Source organism: Acomys minous (assembly GCF_964271855.1).
Source record: "Acomys minous genome assembly, chromosome: 13".
NCBI classification, from domain to species: Eukaryota; Metazoa; Chordata; class Mammalia; order Rodentia; family Muridae; genus Acomys; species Acomys minous.
Window position 1 is genome coordinate 9,708,283 of NC_140495.1, and position 22,940 is coordinate 9,731,222.

Here is a 22,940-nt window from a genome sequence, read left to right on the forward strand (position 1 = left end):
TGCAGGTGGTGGTGGCTGCAGCAGCTGTGCACACCTTTAATCCCAGCACTCTGGAGGCAGAGGCAGGGGGATCACTGTGAGTTCAAGGCCAGCCTGGTCTACAAAGCAAGTCAAGGACAGTTAGGGCTACACAGAGAAACCCTGTCTCAAAAATGCAAAAGAAAAAAGTCAGTTCTACTTAGGGACTGGATGCTTTCGGACCCAAAAGACTGTTGGCAATTTTTTCCATTGTTGTGCTTTCTTTTCTTTTAAACCCTTCCTCTCTTCATTTCTTTCTTTCTTTTCGAGACAGGATTTCTCTGTCCTAGACTCACTCTGTAGACCAGACTGGCCTCCAGCTCACAGCAATCTGCCTGCCTCTGCCTCCCAAGTGCTGGGATTAAAGGCATGCGCCACCAAGCCCGGCCTCTCTTCTCCCCCCCCCCTTTCTTTTTTTTTTTTTTGTGGTGGTTGGCAGGCCAATATTCTGGAGGCGGCTTTTTCTCCTCCTCCTCCTCTTCTTGTTTTGGCTTTTTGAGACAGGGTCTCTCTTGTGTTAGCCTTGGCTGTCCTGGACTTGCTTTGTAGACCAACAGGCCTAGAACTCACAGTATCCACCTGCCTCTGCATTACAGATGGTTATGAGCTGCCATGTGGTTGCTGGGAATTGAATTCAGGACCTCTGGAAGAGCAGTCAGTGCTCTTAGCCTCTGTGCCATCGCTCCAGACCTGCAAATTTCTTTAAAACAGGTAACAAAACCACAGAAATACAAGAACAAAACTTAAAGTCAATCAATGAAAGGAAAAGAAATTAAACAGAAAAGTACTTATCTTCTAGTTTAAAAAAAACTTATTTATTTATTATGAGCCAGGCTTAGTGGATCTCTGTGAGTTCCAGGCCAGCCTGGTCTACAAAAGTGAGTCCAGAGCCGGGCGTGGTGGCGCACGCCTTTAATCCCAGCACTTGGGAGGCAGAGGCAGGCGGATCGCTGTGAGTTCGAGGCCAGCCTGGCCTACAAAGTGAGTTCAGGACAGCCAAGGCCACACAGAGAAACCCTGTCTCAAAAAAAAAGTGAGTTCAGGACAGCCAAGGCCACACAGAGAAACCCTGTCTCGAAAAACTAATAAAGAAAAAAAAATTTATAACAAGCACTCTACTGTATGAATGCCTGCATGACAGAAGAGAGCATCAGACAGAAGAGGGCACCATATCACACTATAGCTGGTTGTGAGCCACCATGTGATTGCTGGGAATTGAACTCAGGGCCTTTGAATGAACAGCCAGTGCTCTTAACCTCTGAGCCATCTCTCCAGCCCCCAAAGTTTTTTTTTTTCAGATACATAAGGCTCTTGTCTATGTTGTGTGTGTGAGACTGCTGTCTAGGACACTGGGAAATTGAGGAAGGTGGATTATTGAGGCCAGTATGAAGAAAATACTAAAAGATAACACAAGGTGGTCATTTCAGTGACCCTAGGTCTCTGCTTTTGATTTTTTGAGACAGGGTTTCTCTATGGCCCTAGATGTCCTGGAACTCACTCAGTAGACCAGGCTGGCCTAGACCTCAAGAGATCTGTCTACCTCCTGAGTGCTGGGATTCAAGAGGTGTCAGCACCGCCCAGCGGGTTTAAGAGACAGGGTACCACTATATCGTCCAGGCTGGCCTAAGCCTTTCAGCATCCTGAACGCTGGTATGTCAGGCTGTATCACCATACCAAGCTTTAGACCCTAATTTTATTGCTTTGTATTTTGAGATAGGATCTCAACATGTAGCCAAGGTGGCCAGGAACTTACAGCCATGTTCCTGGGTTAACCTTTGACTGCTGAGGTGACAGGTGTTGAGACACCATGTCCAGCTTCAGCCCCTCAGTGTTACTAATACAATTTGTAGTGGCTCAAAAGATGGTTGAGTAGTTAGGAGTGCTAACTGCTTCATCGGAGGACTGGCCTTCAGCCCCTAGCCCCTAGAGCAGCAGCTTGAAATATTCCCGTAATTTCAATTTCAAGGTATCCAAAACACCCTCCGGCCTCTGTGGATACTTGTACACACACCTATACAATGTAATAAATCTTTAAATACATTTGTATTGCATTTTACATGTATTTATGTATGTGGTGTAGCCTTCTGACTACAGAGGGCCAATGGTGCGATTTGCTTCTCTTTCCATGGTGTGTCCTAGAGATTGGACTGGATTTTCAGGCTTAGTAGCCTTTACCCTGTAGCCATCTTCTGTGCCCAGGCCATTAAAGGAAAAAAAAAAATTGAGGCATTTTATTTTATTTTAAACAGAAACAAGACTTTCTCCTGGTCCTCATTTTTACAGTATAAAAAGTCTTCTATCTTTGTTTGGGTGAGCTGTGCTTTTTTTTTTTCTTCTTCTCACTTCCACATCCCAGGAGTGGAAGGGCACAGATGTCCTGGCGAGGTGAGGAGGGGTGGAAAACAGCTGGCCGGCTGGGGTCTAACCACCGCGCAGCAGAGAAGCTCTTACCCCAGGACATCTGTGCCCTAGGGCTCAGGCTCTTCAGCAGTTTATCCAGTTGGACTGACTCGTGTTTCCAGAACCATCTTCTCTGGTTGTTTTTTTGTTTTTGTTTTTCCCCATGAATAAAAAGAGAGGCGTCCCATACTTAATCATTATGACCCATGCAAGGTTACTGAGATCGGAAGCTGAATTCTCTTCTAGTATTTCTGTAAAAGAAAACTTATTTCCTTAAATTATAAGAAAAGTACACGCCTGGGATCCCAGCATTCAGGGAGGCAGAGGCAGGAGGATCACTGTCAGTTTGAGGCCAACCTGGTCTACAGAGCTACAAGGCTAACCAGAGAAAACCTGCCTCTGAAAAAAACCAAAACCAAACCCAAAATAAAATAAAGTGCGTCTCTATGGGGGGGGGGGTGTGCTCGGGAAATCCAGGTGCCAGAGGACTGCAAGAAGTTGGATTCTCTGGAGCTAGAGTTACAGGCAGTTCTGAGCCACCTGAAGTGGGTTCTAGAAACTGAACTTGTCCTCTTGACAGACTGCAGAGCCAAATCTCCAGCTCTTTCATCACTTTCTTGAGAGGCCTCACGTGGCTCAGGTCTTGACCGACTTAGGCCCCAGTGTCTATCTTCTTTCCAAAGGAGTATAATCCACACTGTGAAACTTTATCCCCACCTTGATATTTATGTATTTTACTCATTTGTTAATTTGACGCAGGGTCTCACCACGTAGTCCAGGCTCAGATCCATCTCCAGCCACAGCCTCCTCCTGCTTGCTGACTTATAATGGGTACACCACCACGCCCATCTTAAATGGCATTTTAAAGTTCTGTGAGCAGCCTTTCCAAGTCATTCTTCCAAAGAGCCTTAAGTTCCTCTCTCAGGACCGCCTAGGGCACCACCCAGATGGCCGCGGGGCCGTCAGTGGGTCGCCTCCTCTTAACAGCTGCCTGGGCTCCCATTAAAACTGAGAGCAACTGGCCCCTTGGACGATCAGAATTCAGATTTGTTTAGTTCCATGCATCCAACTGCACGCACAACTGTGCGATGCTTCGAGGTCAGTCTCAGCTTTGTAGAGTCCTAGAGAAATCAGAAGGAAAGGGAAGAGAGGGGAAAAAAAGGGGTGGTGGTGGTGGCGGAGGGGGACCCTAGCTCTCCCAGGCAGTGGCCATCAGCCTCCAAGAGGCAGGGATTCAGAATGAAGTCCTTTTTTTTTCTTTTTCTTTTTTTTTAAATAAACGGAAGAGTCGCTCTGCGCTCCTCGCCCGGGAGGTTCCAAAGGTCGTCACACTGGGGCCTGGGGGCGATCGTCTCCCCCGCGGCCGGAGCGGGGGAGGAGGGTGGGGGGAGGAGGGGAGGCGCACACAAAAGCGGGCCGGGCCAAGAGGGCTAATGTTTCCTGTTTGCCTGGAACCCCCTCCCCGGCCTCCCCTCCCCCACCCCTCCCAGCACTCGGGCGGAAGTGAGTTTGCTCCTTTGGAGATTAAAAGGATTCCGAATTCCGATCAGTCCCAATAACCGGCGTTCCGAGAGGCGGCAAAGCGGAGAAAGAAGGGGACACGCGCGCTCGCACGCAGCCCCCCGTTCGGGGGAGTAGTGCAAAATAAAACCCAAAGCAATCCAGGAGACCAGGGCACCGGGAGAGCCTGAGCCCTGTAGGCGCAGCGCAGCCGGGGCCACCCGCGTCCCCGCTCGGCGACTCGTTTGCAGGAGGATGACGCAGGCGGTAGCCGCGGGCGGCGTTGGCCACGCGGCTCCCGAAGTGGCCGCGCGGGTCCCTCGCCGGCTCCTCTGATTCCAACACGCCCGGGAGGGAGACTCGGTTCCCGAGGCTCCGGGATTGCAGGGGGGACCCGAGCGAGGGTGAAATGGCCCGATGACAAAGGAAATGTGATCCCCCTTCGCTGCCCAGGTTTCGGAGAGGACGGCCGTGAGGAGGAGGGGCGCGCGGCGCGCGCGGAACGCGGATAGCATTGCACGACGGCCCCGCGCGGAGCGGGCGGCGGGTACATCCAATATCTTCCCGCCGATGAATAATTCAGGGCGGCCCGCGGGGACCTGCGGCCCCGCGCCGAGGAGCGCCTGAGGCCGGAGAAGGGTCGGAGCCCGCGCTAGAGAGAGCTAGGAGGCCGGGGGACACGCGGGCGCCGGGCCGCGTGGGGCGCGCGTGCGTGTGAGCGCAAATAGACCGCGGCCCGGCCGGGCGGCGCAGAGACGCCGAGTGCGTGGGGCGCGCGTGCGTAGTTGGCACGCGTGCTTCCGCGGGCCGGGGGCCCCCGCACGAGGCGCAGCTGCGCGCCCAGGCCGACCGCGCCGCGGGGGAGGCTGCGCCTCGGCCGCCACGCAGGAACTCCTGTCGCCGCGTCATGCGGCGGGGCGGCTGGCGTCGCGCGCGGGGACTTGGGCGCGTTTTCCCCTCCCTCCAGGAGACTCAATCCGTTTAGCCTAGGGCAAAAGGGGGAAAAGAGAGGAGGCAGCACAAGACTCAGGACCAAATTTCTTTTGCGCCGCGGGGACTGGATTCCACGACGGACTTTGAGACTTTTGCCTGGTGCTCGCCCGCTGCAGAGTGGCAGTGCATGCCTGCCGTGCCGAGGTGGCCCAGGGGTCGCCTCCACCGCGTCCTGGATGCGCTCTGCTGAGTGAGCCGCGCGCCCTCCACTCCGCACGCCCTCTTTCCTCCAGCCCGCCTGCAAATGGCTTCGTTCCCCGAGCCCGACTTCCAGATCTGCCTGCTATGCAAGGAGATGTGCGGCTCGTCCGCGCCGCTCTCCTCCAGCTCGTCCGCCTCGTCGTCGTCCTCGCAGACGTCTACGTCGTCCGCGGGCGGCAGCGGCCCCGGGGCGGCTGCGCGGCGCCTACACGTCCTGCCCTGCCTGCACGCCTTCTGCCGGCCGTGCCTCGAGGCGCACCGGCTGCCCGCTCCCGCCGGCGCCGGCCCCGCCGAGGCGCTGAAGCTGCGCTGTCCCGTGTGTGACCAGAAGGTGGTCCTGGCCGAGGCGGCGGGCATGGACGCGCTGCCGTCGTCCGCCTTCCTGCTCAGCAACCTGCTGGACGCCGTGGTGGCTACTGCCGACGAGCCGCCGCCCAAGAACGGGCGCGCGGGCGGCGGCCCCGGGGGCGCGGGCGGCCACAGCAACCATCGGCACCACGCGCACCACCCTCCCCAGCGCGCCGCCGCTCCAGCGCCGCAGCCGCCTCCCGGCCCGGCCGCCTCCCCCGCGGCGCTGCTCCTGCGCCGGCCTCACGGCTGCAGCTCGTGCGACGAGGGCAACGCCGCTTCGTCGCGCTGCCTCGACTGCCAGGAACACCTGTGCGACAACTGTGTCCGCGCGCACCAGCGCGTGCGCCTCACTAAGGACCACTACATCGAGCGCGGGCCGCCCGGGCCTGCGGCCGCCTCGGCAGCGCAGCAGCTGGGGCTTGGGCCGCCCTTCGCTGGCGCGCCCTTCTCCATCCTCTCCGTGTTCCCGGAGCGCCTCGGTTTCTGCCAGCACCACGACGACGAGGTGAGTGCGTGTGGGGCGCGGGCGAGGGGAGAGGACGCTTTTGCAGACTTACAGCACCCCTCCTTTAGGTCACCCAGAGAAGTCGGACCTGACGACATCTTTCTACTCTGTGCGTGTCCGGAGAGTCCCAAAACATTAGATTCCCTCCGTTTCTTGTTTCAGGTTTTCTGTTTGTTTTTATTAGTGAGGATCGAACCCCGGGCCTTATGCACCTCGATTCTACCCGGGAAATAAGACTCCAGGCCCCTGACCACTTAAAAAATTTTTTATTTTAAAACATTTATTTGTACACGTGTGTGGAGGTGAGGGGACAACTTTCAGGAATCGGTTCTGTCTTCCTCACCATGTGGGCCCCGGGATCGAAGTCAGGTCTTTCTGGTTTTTTGGCAAGTGCCTCTTAATCAATAAGCCATCTTGCCAGCCCACCTTCATTGCTTCTTTTTTCTCCTGTGGGGTGAAACGTGCAGTGGGTGTATCCATATGGGCACGGATTGTGAAGAGATAAGTAAATTTGTGGAGCCGTGGACTCCTTTTGTGTGGGCCCGCCAGAGGCCGCCCAATGTGCTGAGAGAGCTCTCGGGGTGGGGAGGGAATGGTTGCCGTTGGGAGTTGCTTCCCACGTGCGTGCAGGCCCGGAGGACTTCGTTTTTGTTGTCATTTCCCACAGGTTGCCGTTCACCAAGTTGTCTGCCTGGTTGTTGCTTAGGGGCCCCTGCCTATGGCTTTTTAAGAACCAAGGAACATCAGTATTGGGTCCTTATTTTTGCTTCTGCAGTTGTTTTGCATTCTGTGTGTAAAGCAAGTTCTGGTTGGCGAGTACCCACGTGCTGTGACCATGTGGCCTCGTGGGGGCCCTTGAGAGAGTTAGAAGCCAGATTGGGGACTGCCGCAGTTGGATCTCGGGCGCTGTACCCAAGCCGGCCCCATCTTCCATCTCTCGGGGCACCCGCTGGCCACCCTGACCGCCTGCCGGTCATCCACAGGCACTCCGCTTGGCTTGGAAAAATTGCGCAGCCACCCGCAGCGCGAACTTGGGGGCGGGGGAGGGGGCGGCGGCATGCCGAGTCTGAGGGCTGCACTGCCCGCCCTCTGATCTGATCATTCCTTTGGGCTCTTGATTCCCCCCCCCCCCCACTTTAGTATTGGACCACACCACCTTCAATTCCCTGGGAGCCCACTGGAAGCCGTGGGCAGAGGCTTGGTGGGACCACCCCTAGCCTTGATGGGTTGGGCAATCTGGTCTACCTACCTGTAAATCAGAGACCCACGCAATCTACCGCCGCGGGGAGAAGCAGGAGGCAAACAGCCCTGCTTGACTTACTGTGGGATTACCGGTGCCACCACAATTGAGTCCAGTGTTTGACCTGTTATTTGGGGAGGAGGCACAGCTACCCTCTGGTGGCCCTCATGTTGACTAAGCTTGCACAGAAAGTTGAAATTCTAACGCGGGGAGGAAACCTTTATTTTTTAAAGGTTTCTTTTGAAGTTTAGACAGACTCCGTGGCTCACATTTTTTTTCAGCCCCAGTTGACTCGGGTTTTCTCGCATTACTGCTTGGATGTTTCTAGTACATTCTTCCCGTTACTTTTAGAAAGTGCCTTAGCAGGAAGATGGAAGACATCATTTTTTGTTAAGTTTTATTCAGAGATGCTTCTCATTTGGGCTCTAAGGCTGTTTGTCGCTGGCTGATTTGAAAAAGGCTCACTTCCCGCCTGCTTATTTTGAGATAGGGTCTTTTCTGTAGCCTAGGCTAGCCTGGAACTCTAGCCCAGGTTGGTCTCTGACCCAGCCATCCTCCTGCCTCAACGACCCAAAATGCTGAGATTACAGATACGAGCACCTTGACTGGCATCACCACAAAACAAACACTTTTGATGAAGCAGGTAAAATAATGAGTTTCTCGATGGCGTCTTCATACGTGTTTTCCTAGCTGCTGCTCTGTCACCCGCCTGTTGCTTAGTTTTCTTCCGCTTTCGTGTCATAAATAAATACCTATGTTGGGGGTCTGTGAGGCCATGTCAGCTTTTTGTTTTTCCTTCCCAGTCCTTCCTCAGCCCCCTGTCTCTGAAGCCCCTTATCCTCGCGTGGGCCACATTGAGGAAAAGTCGGCTTTCCTTCCTAGTCTTGTTTCCATCCGTTCTCTGCAGATGACACGATTTCGTTATTGGCTGTGTCTGTTTTGTCTCTGTAAATTATCAAAGTGCTTGAACTGCGTGGGAGAGCGTGGGTGAGGAACCTGAGGCTCTTTGCACCCTGCGTCCTTCCCACCCAGATGATGTATGTCTTTTAAAAGCCCCTTTCAACATGGTACCGGCAGGAAACTGAGGCTGTCAAGGGAACATCGCGTTTGCTAAGTTTTCCCGGCTTTTTATTAGAGCAAGAAGGTTGGAAATTGTCAGCCGGTTATTCCTCACTGGAAATGGTCTTTAAGGGTCTCAGGAAATGAGTTGTTCCCTTTGGGAAGTCACTGCCTCTGGCTGGGAAAGAGTACGGGGCTCTTTTGGAGGGGGATGGGATGATTGATAGGTCTCTGCTGTCTTTACTTTTTTAGGGGGTGATAGGTGGACCACTGTCCTGACTGTGGTACACAGAGCACCTCACTTGAATTTCACTGTGCCATCCTGTTTTTTAAAAAATATGTGACCCTGTCAAGGTAATCCTGTGTCAACAGGGAGAAATAATTTGGGGTGTCTTCCTTTCAGGGACTGATGGTTCTGCTGCTGGCTTGTCACCCAACTTTTCCCTGGGAAGATGACCCTGTTTAGGTATCCCACAAACCCCCAATTTGTTTGTTTGTTTGTTTTTTTCCTCTGAGACAGGGTTTCTCTGTGTAGCCTTGGCTGTCCTGGACTCACTTTGTAGACCAGGCTGGCCTCAAACTCAGATCCCATGTCTCAGTCTCCCAAGTGCTGGGATTAAAGGCAAGCGCCACCAACTCCCGGCCAAACCCCCAATTTGGAACCAGAGGCACGACATCTGAACCTTTATTTGGTTTAAGTAAAAAGTACAAGAGCTTTGAAACCTAGAAGGACCCTGGCCATGGTTTTACACCTGCAATCCCAGGATGAGGCAGAGGCAAGCCTGGGTTACAAAGCGAGACCTTGTCTCAAACATCTGAAGGGGAGGTTTAAAAAGGAGACATGGGTTTTCTGGTACAGAAGACCTGCTTGCTTAGGCCTTTGGCTGGTTCCATGCCTAGAGAAAAGCTGCTTCTGATCCTAGGGACAGGGGTCCCATGGCCACATTTTCTTGAAGCCTTGTGAAAAGCTCAAGGCTTCTGAGATTTTTCTCTTTTTCTGGGGTGGCTGCTACCAGTCAGTGACTTTTCTCTCACCCCCCTTTGCCTCCCTAGTGGCTACCTAGTATGTGAGCACTTGCTTACTTTGGGAGCCACACTGGGAAGGAAGTCAGTGTGTTGAGTGACCCAAAGCTGGCCAGTAAGCTTGGTTAAAATGAATGGCAGGACTCCAGGGGACCCTTGGGGACTGGTAGGTGATGACAGAGACTGGGTACAGGGGAGGCCTGGCTGGGGTTTAGTTTTCCAGCCTGAGGTGGGTTTCTGGAAAGATCAGAACTAATCCCAAACTGGTTTAACTCGGAATATGGAGTCTTCCTCCCGAGATCCTGATCTGCCACTCTGAACAGGGCAGTCTGTGTCCTGTCTCCCAACCTGTGAGCATCATGTCTGTAGTCTCTATGTCCTCGTTGTTTTGTTTAGTTTTGGTTTTTGAGGGTTTTTTTTTTTTCTTCTTCATTCTTAGGATTGAAGCCGCCTTTTTTTTTTTTTTTTTTAGCCTGCTGTTACTTCTTGTCTGTGTTTCTTTCTTTCTTTCTTGATTTTTTTTTTTTTTTTTTTTTTTTTTTTGGTTTTTCAAGACAGGGTCTCTCTGTGTTAGCCTTGGCTGTCCTGGACTCACTTTGTAGACCAGGCTGGCCTCGAACTCACAGCGATCCGCCTGCCTCTGCCTCCTGAGTGCTGTGTGTTTCTTTTATAATCATGCATGTTTTTGTGAACTACAAAATCTGCAAAATGTGTGTCGTGTCATCCCTCCCCTCCAACCCAATTTTCGAGATAAGGTTTCTCTGTGTAGCCTTGGATGTCCTGGACTCACTTTGTAAAACCATGCTGGCCTTGAACTCACAGCGATCCGCCTGCCTCTGTCTCCCAAGTGCTGGAGGTAATTCAAGGCTTTCACCACCATGCCCGGCTGCAAAATGGTTTTTAAAACCATACAATTTTTAAAAATACTTGCATGTCGAAGTAGTTGTTTCGCCCTCCCCTCTTCCTGGTTTTGTTTAAAGTCAGGATCTTCCACCATATACTACGCTGGTGTCACCTTGTCCTGGTTCTGCCTCAGCAGGCCAGAGGGTCCTAGATTACAGGAAGATTAGCCACTCTAAGAGATAAGACCCATGTCACAACCAAGCAGAAGAAAACCCTCTCTCCATCCTAACCTTTCTTCATCTGTCCTCTCTGGAGGTCAGATTTATGGTAAACTTAGAATTTCTTCCAGAAGTGTAATTTTACCTGGAGTCTTACTGGTGGGCGAGTGATGAGGGTCTCCGGTCACAGTGCACGCATCTCACCTGTGGGCTGCGAAACTGAACTTGGAACTTTGAGCTCCTTGTAAGTGATTGCTGATGGCCACTGCCTGTAGTTGAGCAAGTAAACACTTTCAGTGAATGTAAAGCCGCTTGCTGACTGCCAGGCTTGTGGACTATTAGCCCGACTATTCACTGAAGTGCACGGAGCAGAATTTCATCAGTGTGGCTAGTTCAGCTAGTCTAAGCCGGTTGATAGGTTGTTGCCTTAGATGTGAGAAAGGCCATGGACTGGGGGCTGTTCTATCCACAGTGCGGAAGCCTTTCTGTGTATGCTTCTGAAATTATCTCGAGGAGGGGAGGGAAATCTGCTTTTTGAAATTGCATAGACTTCATAGTTGTTTACAAAATCTGGTTTTCAGTGTTTGGATTAGGTTTTCTGGGTATCAGTGAAGATATTTGAGGGGAAGGAGAACCTCCAGGCTTCACTTAACTTCCTTTTGTCAAGAACATTTTTCAAAGTTGTATCTGGAATAGAGAAATCTTGAAAGTGTTTGGAGACAGATGAAATTGCTCACCGTAACCCCCGGTGCTCACTTTTAGTCAGATAAATACTATGCTTTAGAAGAATCCAAGCCTTTCAGACTCAGGCCACAGTGTCTGGTTTGTTAAAAAAAAAAAACAAAAAACAACACCCCTTTAAAATGGTTGCAAGCTTCTCCTGGGTGCCTGCGCCTGTGGATGAGCCTAACCTTTTGTCTTTTAAAACATAGCTTTCTTGTGTGTCTGCCCTTGGGAGGGGTAAATGAAGTGAAGTGGCCGCTGTGGGGTTTTGTTTGCCAAGTTTGCCGGGGTGGAAAGTGTGCATAAAACTGATTTTGTTTTTTATTTATTATTGTTATTTTTTTTTTAAAAGATTCTGACTTGTTCTTCCCTGTCCTTTTGTTGTTTGGAGTCAGGGACTTGCTGTGTAGCCTGGGCTGGCCCAACTGCCTCAGCCTCCCCAGGGATGAGATCAGCAGGGCCCCCTTACTTGAGCTCTGGTGGTTCTAAAGTTTAACACCCCCCCCCACCCCCCCCCACCCCCGCTGGCTGCTCAGTCACGTGGTTTGCTCTTTCTCCATCCAGTTCCAAACATGGGTCAAGGTTTATTGTAGCTGGGCTCATTCTTAGTAAATACTGGTGGGAGGTAGATCACTGGGATGAATTTTCCCCCTTGTCTGCAGCTTCAGAATATCCCTTCTTTCCCTCCACCTACGACACAAGCGGACGGAGGCACCCGAAGGCTGTTCTGCCCTCTCTTTTTGTTTGTTTGTTTATTTATTTCCTTCTCTGTTTTGAAAGACAGCAGAGAAGGCTCCTGAGAAAGAGTTCCAGGCCGTCTTCCGGGTTCTCCCACCTTCCCCTCCAGTTGAGGCCCGCTTGCCCCAAACTAGACTATTCCTTGTGTACTGTGCTCTTGGGTGTCTCTCTTCCCCTTTGGGTTTGTTCTTAGTCACCTTCCGCTTTAGTGTTTGAGACGCAGGTCTTTGGGCGGGGGCACACGGACCTGGCTAGCCAGAAGCACGTTCCCTACCAGGACTCTCCCCAGCCCCAAATGGATCGACTCCTTAGCAGATTTGGGGGGGGGGGTACAGGAGGGAAGGTGCTAGTTTATTTGCATCTGTAAGTGACTTTACCTCCCTCCCTTGGTGTCACACTTGAAAACTGGACTTGTTTGCAGCTGGCCCACTCTTCCTTTTCAGGGTTAGAATGGGGAGAAGGAATTTGCTTGGGGATCCTTCTCCATCCAAAACCACTCACTATTTCTGAGAGCTCTATCTACGGTTACTTACTAGCAGGCTAGTTCTGTGTTTTATTTTGTTAGGCTTCTTAGATTAGTTTTAATTTATCCTTGGATCACCCCCACCTATTGAGGGGTTCCCTCTCCCAGCAGTGATCCCAGCTTAATTATCATATGGACCCCACCCCCAAGCCTTGCCAGTTCCAAACCAGATGCCTCTGGAGGAGGCAGTCGCTGAGGGTGTCGGCTTGGTGTATAGCTGGGTGCTGTCAGCGGGTTGGGAGTTCTGTCTTGAGTGGGTTCATTCTGTTACTTCTGAATGGGCATGTTTGTTTTTCTGTTGTTTTAGATTTTTTTTGAGGTACAGTCTCACTGCATAACTCTTTGGCTGGCTTGAAACTCAGTTTGTAGACCAGGGTAGCATGTAGGTGCTGGGACTTAAACCAGGGTTCTCTGGGAGAGCTGAGCCATGTGCCTAGCGCCTCCTGCTAATGTTTGGGTGTAGTCTTTTCTCTTGTAAGCACTTTCTTGGGATTGCAGGTGTCAGTCATGGTAACATGTTGAGGCAGAAAAGGACAGAATGAAATGGACTGAGGAGGACAGGGGCCTCATTGCTTGGCCTCCCTGTGAAATGATTGATGTGTGTGCTGCACCTTGGGTTTTGTTTGGACCATGAGTAGGTGAGAGGCCCTGGGATCAGAAGTTTTGTATCTCAGCCAGGCAGTGCTGGTGCACGTCTTTTTAATCCCAGCACTCAGGATGCAGAGGCAGGCGGATCTCTTGAGTTTGAGATCCTGGTGTACAGAGTGAGTTCCTGGGCAGCCAGGGTTACATAAAACCTCACTCCCCTCCCCCACAAAAAAAAAAAGAAAGAAAGTTGTATCTCACCTGTTGCAAGCTTCATTCTACAGTTACTTAAGGATGTTTGACTAGCTACTTTCTAGCCATAACCATTTGCATGGTTAAAAGAAAACATTTTCTGGGGCCAGAGAAAATGGCTTACCCCCAGTACCTGGAGTTTAGTGACTGGCACCCATCACCTGAAGCTCACTGCTGGCCTCTGTGGGCACTCACACTCCTGTGCATATACATACAATTAAAAATTAGTTTCCCAGGTCAGGCAGGCGGTGCACGCCTTTAATCCCAGCACTAGGAAGGCAGAGGCAGGTGAATCCAATGTGAGTTCCAGGACGGTCTACAAAGTTGAGTCTACGACAGCTATAAGGCTACACAGAGAAACTCTATCTCTAAAAGGAAAAAAAAAATTAGTTTCTTAGTCAGAAACTCCATGGTGTCTCATGGACCTCAGCTTTCTAGCAGTCCTGTTTCATTCTGGAGGCTAAAATATGAGGGACTCTGTGTGTGTGTGTGTGTGTGTGTGTGTGTGTGTGTGTGCGCGCGCGTGTGTGCGTGCACACACACACATGTGTACCCAGATTTTGCTACTAAACATCCTTCTATACAAGTAAACTCAGGTCTTTGTTTCCTTTTGAGCATGGAACCCAAGGCCTCCTGCAAGCCAGAGAGCACCTCTGCCCTGAGCTGCAGCGCCAGCTGAGGCACAGCACTGCAGTATGGTGGACAGTTTAACACCTGTAATTTCAGTCTGTGCCTTCCGGGATCGATGCCAAAGGGAGGGAGATAGTGTTGATTTGGAAGCCATCCTAGGCTTCTAGCCAACGTCTTTCCCAATGTATGCTTAAGTGTGGTGTAATCAAAACAGATACAGTAAAGATAAATAACTCATTAGAGTGTGTGGTGCACATGTCGGAGGTCAAAGGACAACTCTATGGATGGAGTTCGTTCCCTTGTCCTGGTTGGCCATAGGGTCTCACTATGCATCCCTAGCTGGCCTGGAACTCCCTATGAAGAGCAGACTTGATCTCAGAAATCCACCTACCTCTGCTTTAAGAGTGCTGGGATGACTGGGGCCTGACTGGTTCTCTGTACCTTTATTGGGGGAGACGAAGTCAGGTCACCAGGCTTATTTAGACAGCTGTAGCCCAGGATAGCCTCAAGCCCAGACTGTCCTTTTGTGCTGGGATTGCAGGTGTGGCCCCACACCTCACAGGTACTGCTTGTGTTTCTTATAACAATATTTTGTAGTTAGCTGCACCATTGAAAGTTCCCCAGGCCATCCAGGGTTACAGAGCAAGACTCTTGATTTTGGGGCAAGCGTTCCTGGTTGCTGGCTTTGGAGGGCTCTTCATCTTCATCGATGTCAGATGTTCGCGGGGGTGGGGGGTGGGGAACAGGAGGTCTCAGCCTTCCCAGTGTGGTCTCTTCTGTGAAACTTGGATCATGGTGGCACCTGGCAGGTTCGGGTGAGAAGCTTGAGTTGGGCTGGAAGTCTTGGAGAGTGAGTGAGGGTTTGGAAGCTGGACTGTGTTTCTACAGAGCCTGCTGTGGGAGTTCAGGAAGTGTCTCAGTGGAGAGCTTCCACCCCCCCCCCCAAATCTTTTTAACCTTTTTTTCTTTTTCTTTTTTTTCTTCTTTTCTCAATATAGGGTTTCTCTGTGTAGTCTTGGCTGTCCTTGGACTCTCTTTGCAGACCAGGTTGGCCTGAAACTCACAGAGATCTGCCTGCCTTTGCCTCCCTGAGTGCTGGGATCACAGGTGTGTGCCACCACACCCAGCTCTTTTTTGGTCTTTAGAGACAGGGTTTCTCTCTGTATCCTTGACTGTCTTGGACTCGCTCTGTAGACCAGGCTGACCTCGAAGTCACAGCGATCCACTTGCCTTTGCCTCCTGAGAGCTGGGATTAAAGGCCACCCAATGAGTCTCTATTTAACTTCTTAGGAAGGTGTGAGGTTTCCCCACCCCCTTCATGGAGCATGTAATCCCAGCACCCAGGAGATAGAAGCAGGAGAATTGCTTCTATCATGTCCAAGCCAAGGCTACATAGGAGGACCCTGCCTACATAGGACCGGTGAGATGGTTGAACTAGCAAAGGTGATGTATGTATCAAGCCTGAAGAGCTGAGTTCAGTCTCCTACCCCATCTGAGAAGAGAACGTACCCTGTTGTCATCTGCACATGCTTGTCAGGGCATGGGTGCAAATAAAAGCAAGCAATGGAAGAGCAGCCTCCCTCCCAGGGTGGGAGTGACATCCATCTAAGGGGGTCCTTGTGGCTGCTGGGGCTCAGTTGGTAAGATATGGTAAAACATCTGTTGATCAGCGAAGCTTGCCCCCCCCCCCCTTTGGAGGGGGTACTTTTGAGACAGGAATTGTCTGTGTAGCCCTGGCTGTCCTATAACTTGCTCTGCAGACCAGGCTGGCTTTGAACTCACAGCGATCCACCTGCCTCTGCTGGTATTAAAGGCGTGCGCCACCACGCCTGGCTCAGGAAACAGTTTTTAAAGGCTGCTTGTACTTGGGTATGGTGCCTCAAGCCTGTAATCTCATTATCATGAGGCGTGAATTTTCTCATGGACTCAGGCACATTCGGAAGTAGAGCCAGCACAGTCAGGCCAGGGCCTTGCTGGGAACTCACTACCCCATAGGCTCTGCAGCGCCCCTACCTCTGAATTCCACTTAGCCGGGAGCCTTTCTGAGCGCTTCGTTGGACTTGTTGGTAGTCCTTGCCCATTTGAAGGAAAGATGAAACGTGACTGCAGACGTTTGTCATTTCTATGTGGGTGGCTGCCCCTGGAAGATAGACGGTGGGGATTGTGTTGGTTCTAGATGGAATTTGGTATTGCGCACAGTCACAGACTTGAAAAGAGGTGGTTCAGTGCAGGTCACAGACAGGAACTGGAGGTTGGAGCCTTCTCCTCCCCCTCCCCACCATGGCCAGTGTCTTTGAGTGCCATCTGTACCTCTCAGCCTTGGCTAGAGAAATGACAACTAACCCTGTCCGCCTACCCGGCTATTTGCGTATTTACCTTGTAGCATAGATTTTAGCATACTTTGGCCACACCTGCTGTTTGTAAAAACTGCACTAGTGCCCCAGGTGTGGTGGTGTATGCCTTTCATCTCGGCACTTGCAGGGGGATCTCAGACACAGTGAGTTAGTCCAGGGCAGCAAGAACTACATAGTGAAACCCTGTCTCCAAAACAAGCAACAACAAAAAAGCAAAACAAAGTGCTGGTCTCACCAGCCCCCGGGTATGCTTTTAGTTTCTCTGGGATGTTGTGAGGAGAAATTTTGGATTGCCTTAATTACTATCTTGTGAAATGGGGAGGGGTTAGTGCAGTCAAATTTCCAGCCTTAAAAAGATGTAAAAACCTGAGTTTGAAGCCTATCTGGTCTATAGTGTGAGTCCAGGGCAGCCAAGGCTACACAGAGAAATCTGGTCTTGAAAAGCAAAAAACAAAACAAAACAAAAACAAACCCCCAAAACCAAGGCAAGGAGGGCAGTGGTGTCGCACTCCTTTAATCCCAGCACTTGGGAGGCAGAGGCAGGAGGATCTCTGTGAGTTCAAGGTCAGTATGGTCTATAGAGCGAGTCCTAAACCCTATCTGGGGTAGGGGAGGGGACAAAAAACCAAAAAACAGATTGAGCAGCCGGGCAGCATTCTGGAGGCAGAGGCAGGTGGATCTCTGTGAGTTCGAGGCCAGCCTGGTCTACAAGTGAGTCCAGGACAGCAAGGGCTACACAGAGAAACTCCATCCCAACAAACAAACAAACAAACAAACAAACATCCAAAAAAACTGATTGAGCTACCCAGGCTTAAAAACCAGTGGGGCTTGGTGGCACAGGCCTGCAATCCCAGCAGTACTCAGGGAGACAGGGGCAGGTGGATCTCTGAGTTTGAGGCCAGCCTGGTCTACTAATTGAGTCTAGGATGGCCAAGGCTACACAGAGAAACCCTGTCTTGAAAAACCAAATAAACAAAAATGAAAACAAAAACACAATTTTCCCCCAGATAGGGTTTCTTTGTGTAGCCTTGGCTGTCTTAGACTTGCTTTGTAGACCAGGCTGCCCTCGAACTCAAAGTGATCCGCCTGCCTCTGCCTCCTGAGGGCTGGGATTAAAGGTATGCGCCACCACGCCCGGCTAAAAATTGTTATTTTTAAATATATTTCTTGGGTGTTTTGCATGCATATATGTTTGTAGCACATGCAACACACAGAAGTCAGAAGAGAGTGCTGGATCCCCTAGGACTGGAGTTGCAGATAGTCGTGAGCTGCCATGTGGGTGCTGGGAATCAAACTTGGGTCCTCTGAAAGAAAAACATGCTCTTTAACCTGAGTCTTCTCTTCCTTCAGCCCCTTACAATTTTATTTTATTTTTTGAGTGCTGGGACTAAAGGCGAGTGCTACCATGCCTGGCTCAGCCCATTAACTGTGTTTAGGTGAGTGTGTCTGTGCAGGTATGTGCCTGTGTGTGAAGGTACCTTACCTACGCAGAGGTCAGAAGAGGGCATTGGAGCCTCAGGACCAGCTTGTGAGCTGCCTGGCTTTAGTAAGTAGGACCTGCTCTTTTGTTTGGACAGCTTCACAGATCTGCCTGCCTCTGCCTCTTAGATGCTGGGACTGAAGGCAGCAAGTGCCACGCCCAGCTCTTAGTAGGGTGTGCTTAGTAGGGTAGCAGTGGTAAACACGGAGACCAGAATCAGTCTGGAGAGGAAAGGCTTTATTCCCACTCACAGCGCCTGTTCTTAGCCATCTCTCCAGCCCCTCAGCGCGCATGCTTTCACTGAGGTGTGGTACACTTGATTTGTGTAGGGACTTTGTGAGACAGGCTTACTCCAGTCCGTCTGGTCTAGAACTTGCTATATGTAATGTAGCCAGGGATAGCCTCATACTTGAAGTGGTGCTGCCTCAGCCTCCTGGTCTAGGATTACAGGCAAGAGGCGTCACTACATTGGGTTTCTGCTACTTTATTTTAATGTATATATATATATATATCCATCCATATCCATTGTGGATGCAAACAAGTAATGTACTCCATATATCTCTTTTCCCTACACCTACCCCTCTTTTCTCACACTTTGTCCATTTCCATGCCATACATTTATTTTTATTTATTTTTTTCTTTTCTTTTCTTTTTTTTGGGGGGGGGGGTTTGGTTTTTCCGAGACAGGGTTTCTCTGTGTATCCTTGGCTGTCCTGGACTCCCTTTGTAGACCAGGCTGGCCTCGAACTCACAGCGATCCACCTACCTCTGCCTCCCGAGTGCTGGGATTAAAGGCGTGCGCCACCACTGCCCGGCGTATTTTTCATTTTTTGACAGTATTAAAATTACTACTTTTTCTTTTTTCAAGACAGGGTTTCTCTCTTTGTAGCCCTGGCTGTCCTGGACTTGATTTCTTTGTAGACCGAGCTGGCCTTGAACTCCTGAGTGCTGGGATTGGAGGCGTGCATCTCCGCTTCTGAGTGGGTTTTTTTTTTTTTTGCGAGACAGGGTTTCTCTGTGTAGCCTTGGCTGGCCTGGACTCTCTTTGTAGACCAGGCTGGCCTCGAACTCACAGCGATACGTCTGCCTCTGCCTCCCGAGTGCTGGGATTAAAGGTGTGCGCCACCAAGCCCGGCTCGCTTCTGAGTTTTAACACTATTTTTTTTTTTTTAATTTTATGTGTATGGGCATTTCAGCTGCATGTGTGTCTGCCCGTTGCATTCTTGCAGTGTCTGCAGTGCCCAGAAGAGGTCCCTGGGCGAGGAGCTGCAGGTGGCTGTGAACCACCATGTGGGTGCTGGGAACCCCAGCCTGGGCCCTCTTATCCTTGCATTTCTTGCGGCTTCACATGGTTTCCCTCACAGGAAGGATGACAGGCTCGCTCGCGTCGGTTGTTTTGTGTTACCCCCCTCCCTTCCTCGCAGCTAGGATCTCACTATGTTGCCCAGGTTGGCCTTGGACTTCTGCTAATTGTTTAAGGTGCCTGGAGAAGCTAGGCAGTGTTTGATTTTATGATGCTGCTTCTTCAGGGACAATCAGTCTGTTAGGCCTGTGGAACTTGTTTCTAGGCTGCTTGCTTATTGGTGTCTGAGGCCAGCTCCTTTTCCACCAGGCCCTTTGGACCTGTTCTGTCATTGGATGGCTGTCTTCTCTGCATCTGAAGCAGGATTGCTCTGTTGACAAAGGGGCACATATAGGTGACCACTAAATAAATCCTATAGCGTGTGTTTGTAACTGGCAGGGCCTGGTAGGCACGAAGCTTGGAGTTCCGTTCCCAGCACCACAAAAAAAAAAATCCTACTTCAGCTGCTCTGGTAACACTTAAGGCGAGAACACGGGATGGCTTATTTTGTTTTTAAATTGTGCCCCTTTAGTCACACTTTGAGGCTCTTCTAAAAACTGACCTTGTTTATAGAATTCATTTGTCCACTAGGATGGACAAGCTTCTGTGCTTGACGTCTCTCAGCCCTTCCCTTTGCTGTGCTCACTCGGTTTACAGTCTGACAGATGGAGGTTAGAACAGGGATTCCTGGGGTTGCCTTGTTCCTGTCTGTCTAGTCCCGATTTGACATAGCCACTTGTAAGTAATGTGTTCTTTAGGTTGTCTGTGAGTTTCAGATGAAAAAGGCTAGGGTTTGCTTGCTTGAATGCTTGTTTATTTATTTATTTATTTATTTATTTATTTATTTGAGTTTTTGAGATAGGGTTTCTCTGTGTACTACCATGCCCGGTTAGATGTTTTTATTTATTTTTGTTTTGTTTTTTGAGACAGGGTTTCTCTGTGTATCCTTGGCTGCCCTGAACTCACTTTGTAGACCAGGCTGGCCTCGAACTCACAGCCTGCCTCTGCCTCCTCAGTGCTGGGATTAAAAGTGTGCACCATCACCGTTGGGCGTATTTATTTTATACAAAAGAGTTTTGTTTCTCTCTCTCTATGTATGTGCTTGGTTCCCAGGAGGTCTTGGAAAGGATGTCCAATGCCTCAGATTTGGGATTAGGCGAGGTTGTGAGGCACCATGTGGCTCTAGTTCACAAGAGTTCTTTTTTTTTTTTTTGAGACAGGGTCTCTCTGTGTAGCCTTGGCTATCCTGGACTTGCTTTGTAGACCAGGCTGGCCTCGAACTCACAGCGATCCGCCTGCCTCTGCCTCCCAAGTGCTGGGATTAAAGGCGTGGGCCACCACGCCCGGCTCACAAGAGTTCTTTAACTGCAGAGCCATCTTGTTGGCCCTAAATCAGTCTCCCTCCCTCCCTTCCTCCTTCCTTCCCTCCCTCCCTTCCTTCCTCTGTCCCTCTCTCCCTCCTTCCCCATCAGACCATAGCATATTCTTAGCAGCCATTGTACATTCAAAATAAAGCCTGTGGAAGGCCATTTGCCAAACTGTATTGAGTGCTAACCTGAGGAAGGACTGCCTGGTTCTTAACTGCTCAGACTTGGACTCTTCCCTCCTTCCGGCTGACAGGAATATTTGTCCTTCCAGCAGCTCCTGCCTGGATCCCTGGCTGCTGGGACCCTCAAGAGGCACACTGGAAATGTTAATAGGTCCTGGCCTTGCTCTTGGGAGCTTCCCCCACACCCAGCCCCATTTCCTCCTACTCTCTGCCCCTTATTGTCATCAGCCTAATGGAAGAAAAATGGCCGGTCCTGTTTTACCTCACACTAACAGAAAGGGCTGATGGGTGTAGCTGACATGTGTCCTATTGCTCACTTGTGGTTTCCTTCCTTGAGCTTTCTGCTCATGTACTTTGGCCAATTTCTTTTTTTTTTTTAAATTAAAATAAATTATCCAATTTCTTCTTTTTTAATTAAAATAAATTTATTTAGTTTTTTAAGACAGAGTTTCTCTTGTAGTCCTGGCTGTCCTATACTCGCTTTGTAGACCAAGCTGGCCTCTGAACTGGCAGAGATCCACCCGGCTCTGCCTCCCAAGTGCTGGGATTAAAGGCATGTACTACCACTCCCAGATTAAACTTTTTTTTTTTGTTTTTACATGCATGGAGGTCAGAGGACAATTTGAGGGAGCTTGGTTTCTCCTTCTACCATGTGGGCCTTGAGAGTTGATCTCAGGTCAAGGGCTTAGCAGAAAACCCCTCCACTTGTTGAGCCATGTTGCAGGCCCAATAAAATATTTTTTTCTGGGGATGGGTGGTTTTGTGAGACAAGGTTTCTCTGTGTAGTATTGCTGTTCTGGAACTCTGTAGACCAGGCTGGCCTCTGAACTCAGACCCGTTTGCTTCTCCCTGCCAGAGTGCTGGGATTAAAGATGTGTGCGGCCACTACTAACTACTCCTGGACCAATAACACAGATTTTGATAAGGAGAATATCACCACTACTTCCAGCAAGTGGGTGGGTCTTTTTGTTTTTTGAAACAGGGTTTCTCTGTGTATCCCTGGCTGTCCTGAACTCACTTTGTAGACCAGGCTGGCTTAGAACTCACAGAGATCCTCCCGCCCACCTCTGCCTCTGAGTGCTGGGATTAAAGGGGTGGGCCACCATGGCCGGCTCAAGTGGGTGGGTGGGTGGGTGAATCTTATTGGTGGAAGTTGCCATGTCCTGGCTCACTTCTGACGAGTGCAGAATGTCCTCACCTGGAAGCCACCCAGCCCTCAACCAGCATACTTTTTTTTTTTTCTTTTTGCTGTTTCTGGGTCACAATGCAAAATGGCCAGGGCACATTGTTTGCTGCTGAGCAGATGCCTGCTGGGAGGCGAATTCCTCGAGGACTGCCTGGAAAACGCGGAGGTGAATTCCACTCCATCAATATGATGCTCCTGCCTTGCCTGACCTTCTGAGTCTTTGAGGGACACAGAGAAGCAGAGTTACCTTCTGGGGACCTTTGCATCACTAGAATAGGGAAAGGCAATATGTCATCCGGTAAAGGTGCTGTATTTTTAAAGTTCCCAAGCAGTCACACCGGGTGAGTGGTAGAGAAGCAGAAAGCCAGCTTTTGTGTGATGTCACAGAGATGACCAGACAGGACAGGGAAGCCAGGAACTTCCCTCAGAATTGACAGCATATTTTCTGTAGGGGCAGTAGGGTCTGAGGTTAGTTACTTGCCTAGGCAGCCAGGTTGGATTCCCTTGCAGAAGGCATTTCCTTTCAGAAAATGTTTTGTTTTTTTTTTTTAACTTAACGTAAAATGTGCAGAGGATGAGATGGGGGTGGGTGGGCTAGGCAGACACTGCCAACTGAGGTATTCCCCTAGCCCACATCAGGGCAGTCTTGCCATAGACCAGCTATTGTAAATGCCTTTTAGAATAGCCTTCCGCTGGTGATGAGGTCCCAGGGGAAGTGACCTGATGGCACCAGTGGGGCCACGTGACTCCCTGATCTTTACTGTGGCTGCAGGCTGCTTCCTTCCTGCAGAGAGAGGCTAGAGCCCTCCTTTCTCCCCCAGAAGCCTGGCTGTGGAGGAAGGCTGTCTCACCAGCCCTGCCAGAGCTCTGATTCTTTCCCCACAAGCAGTCCCTGGACACCAGTAGGAAACAGGAGGGAATTGGGCTGGATGAGGTTGGATTAAGGGCATTGATTGTGGGTGGTACTTAGGAAGGAGAAGAGCCCACCCCTGGTGGTCCCAAAAGACCTGGCAGCCTTTGCGTAGCTGGGCTGTGGAAACCTGGGAAAGGCCAGGGCAGTTAGAGCTCCTCTGAAACAGACAAGACTTTCAGTTTAACCAGGGTCAAGTTAATTAGACTGGCTGCAGGAAGCCGCTGGGTTCCACTGAATATTTGCTTAATTAAAAGCTAATTAAGTTATTAGAGATTGGGTCTCACACAGGCTATCTTGGGGCCCCCACTGTGCAG

General features: G+C 50.5%; 1 protein-coding gene across 2 annotated transcripts in view; it reads left to right on the top strand.

Moving 5' to 3' along the window:
- Positions 1-1,502: 1,502 nt before the first annotated feature.
- Positions 1,503-22,940, top strand: part of TRIM71 (tripartite motif containing 71) — a 62,576-nt gene continuing 41,138 nt past the window's right edge. For both annotated transcript variants that reach the window (XR_014773959.1, XM_084754526.1), the window contains exon 1: positions 1,503-5,968. Coding sequence is in view for 1 of the 2 variants with exons in the window: in XM_084754526.1 (XP_084610652.1) it covers positions 5,156-5,968 (813 nt within the window). In the remaining variant the exon portion in view is untranslated. The remainder of the gene's footprint in view (positions 5,969-22,940) is intronic.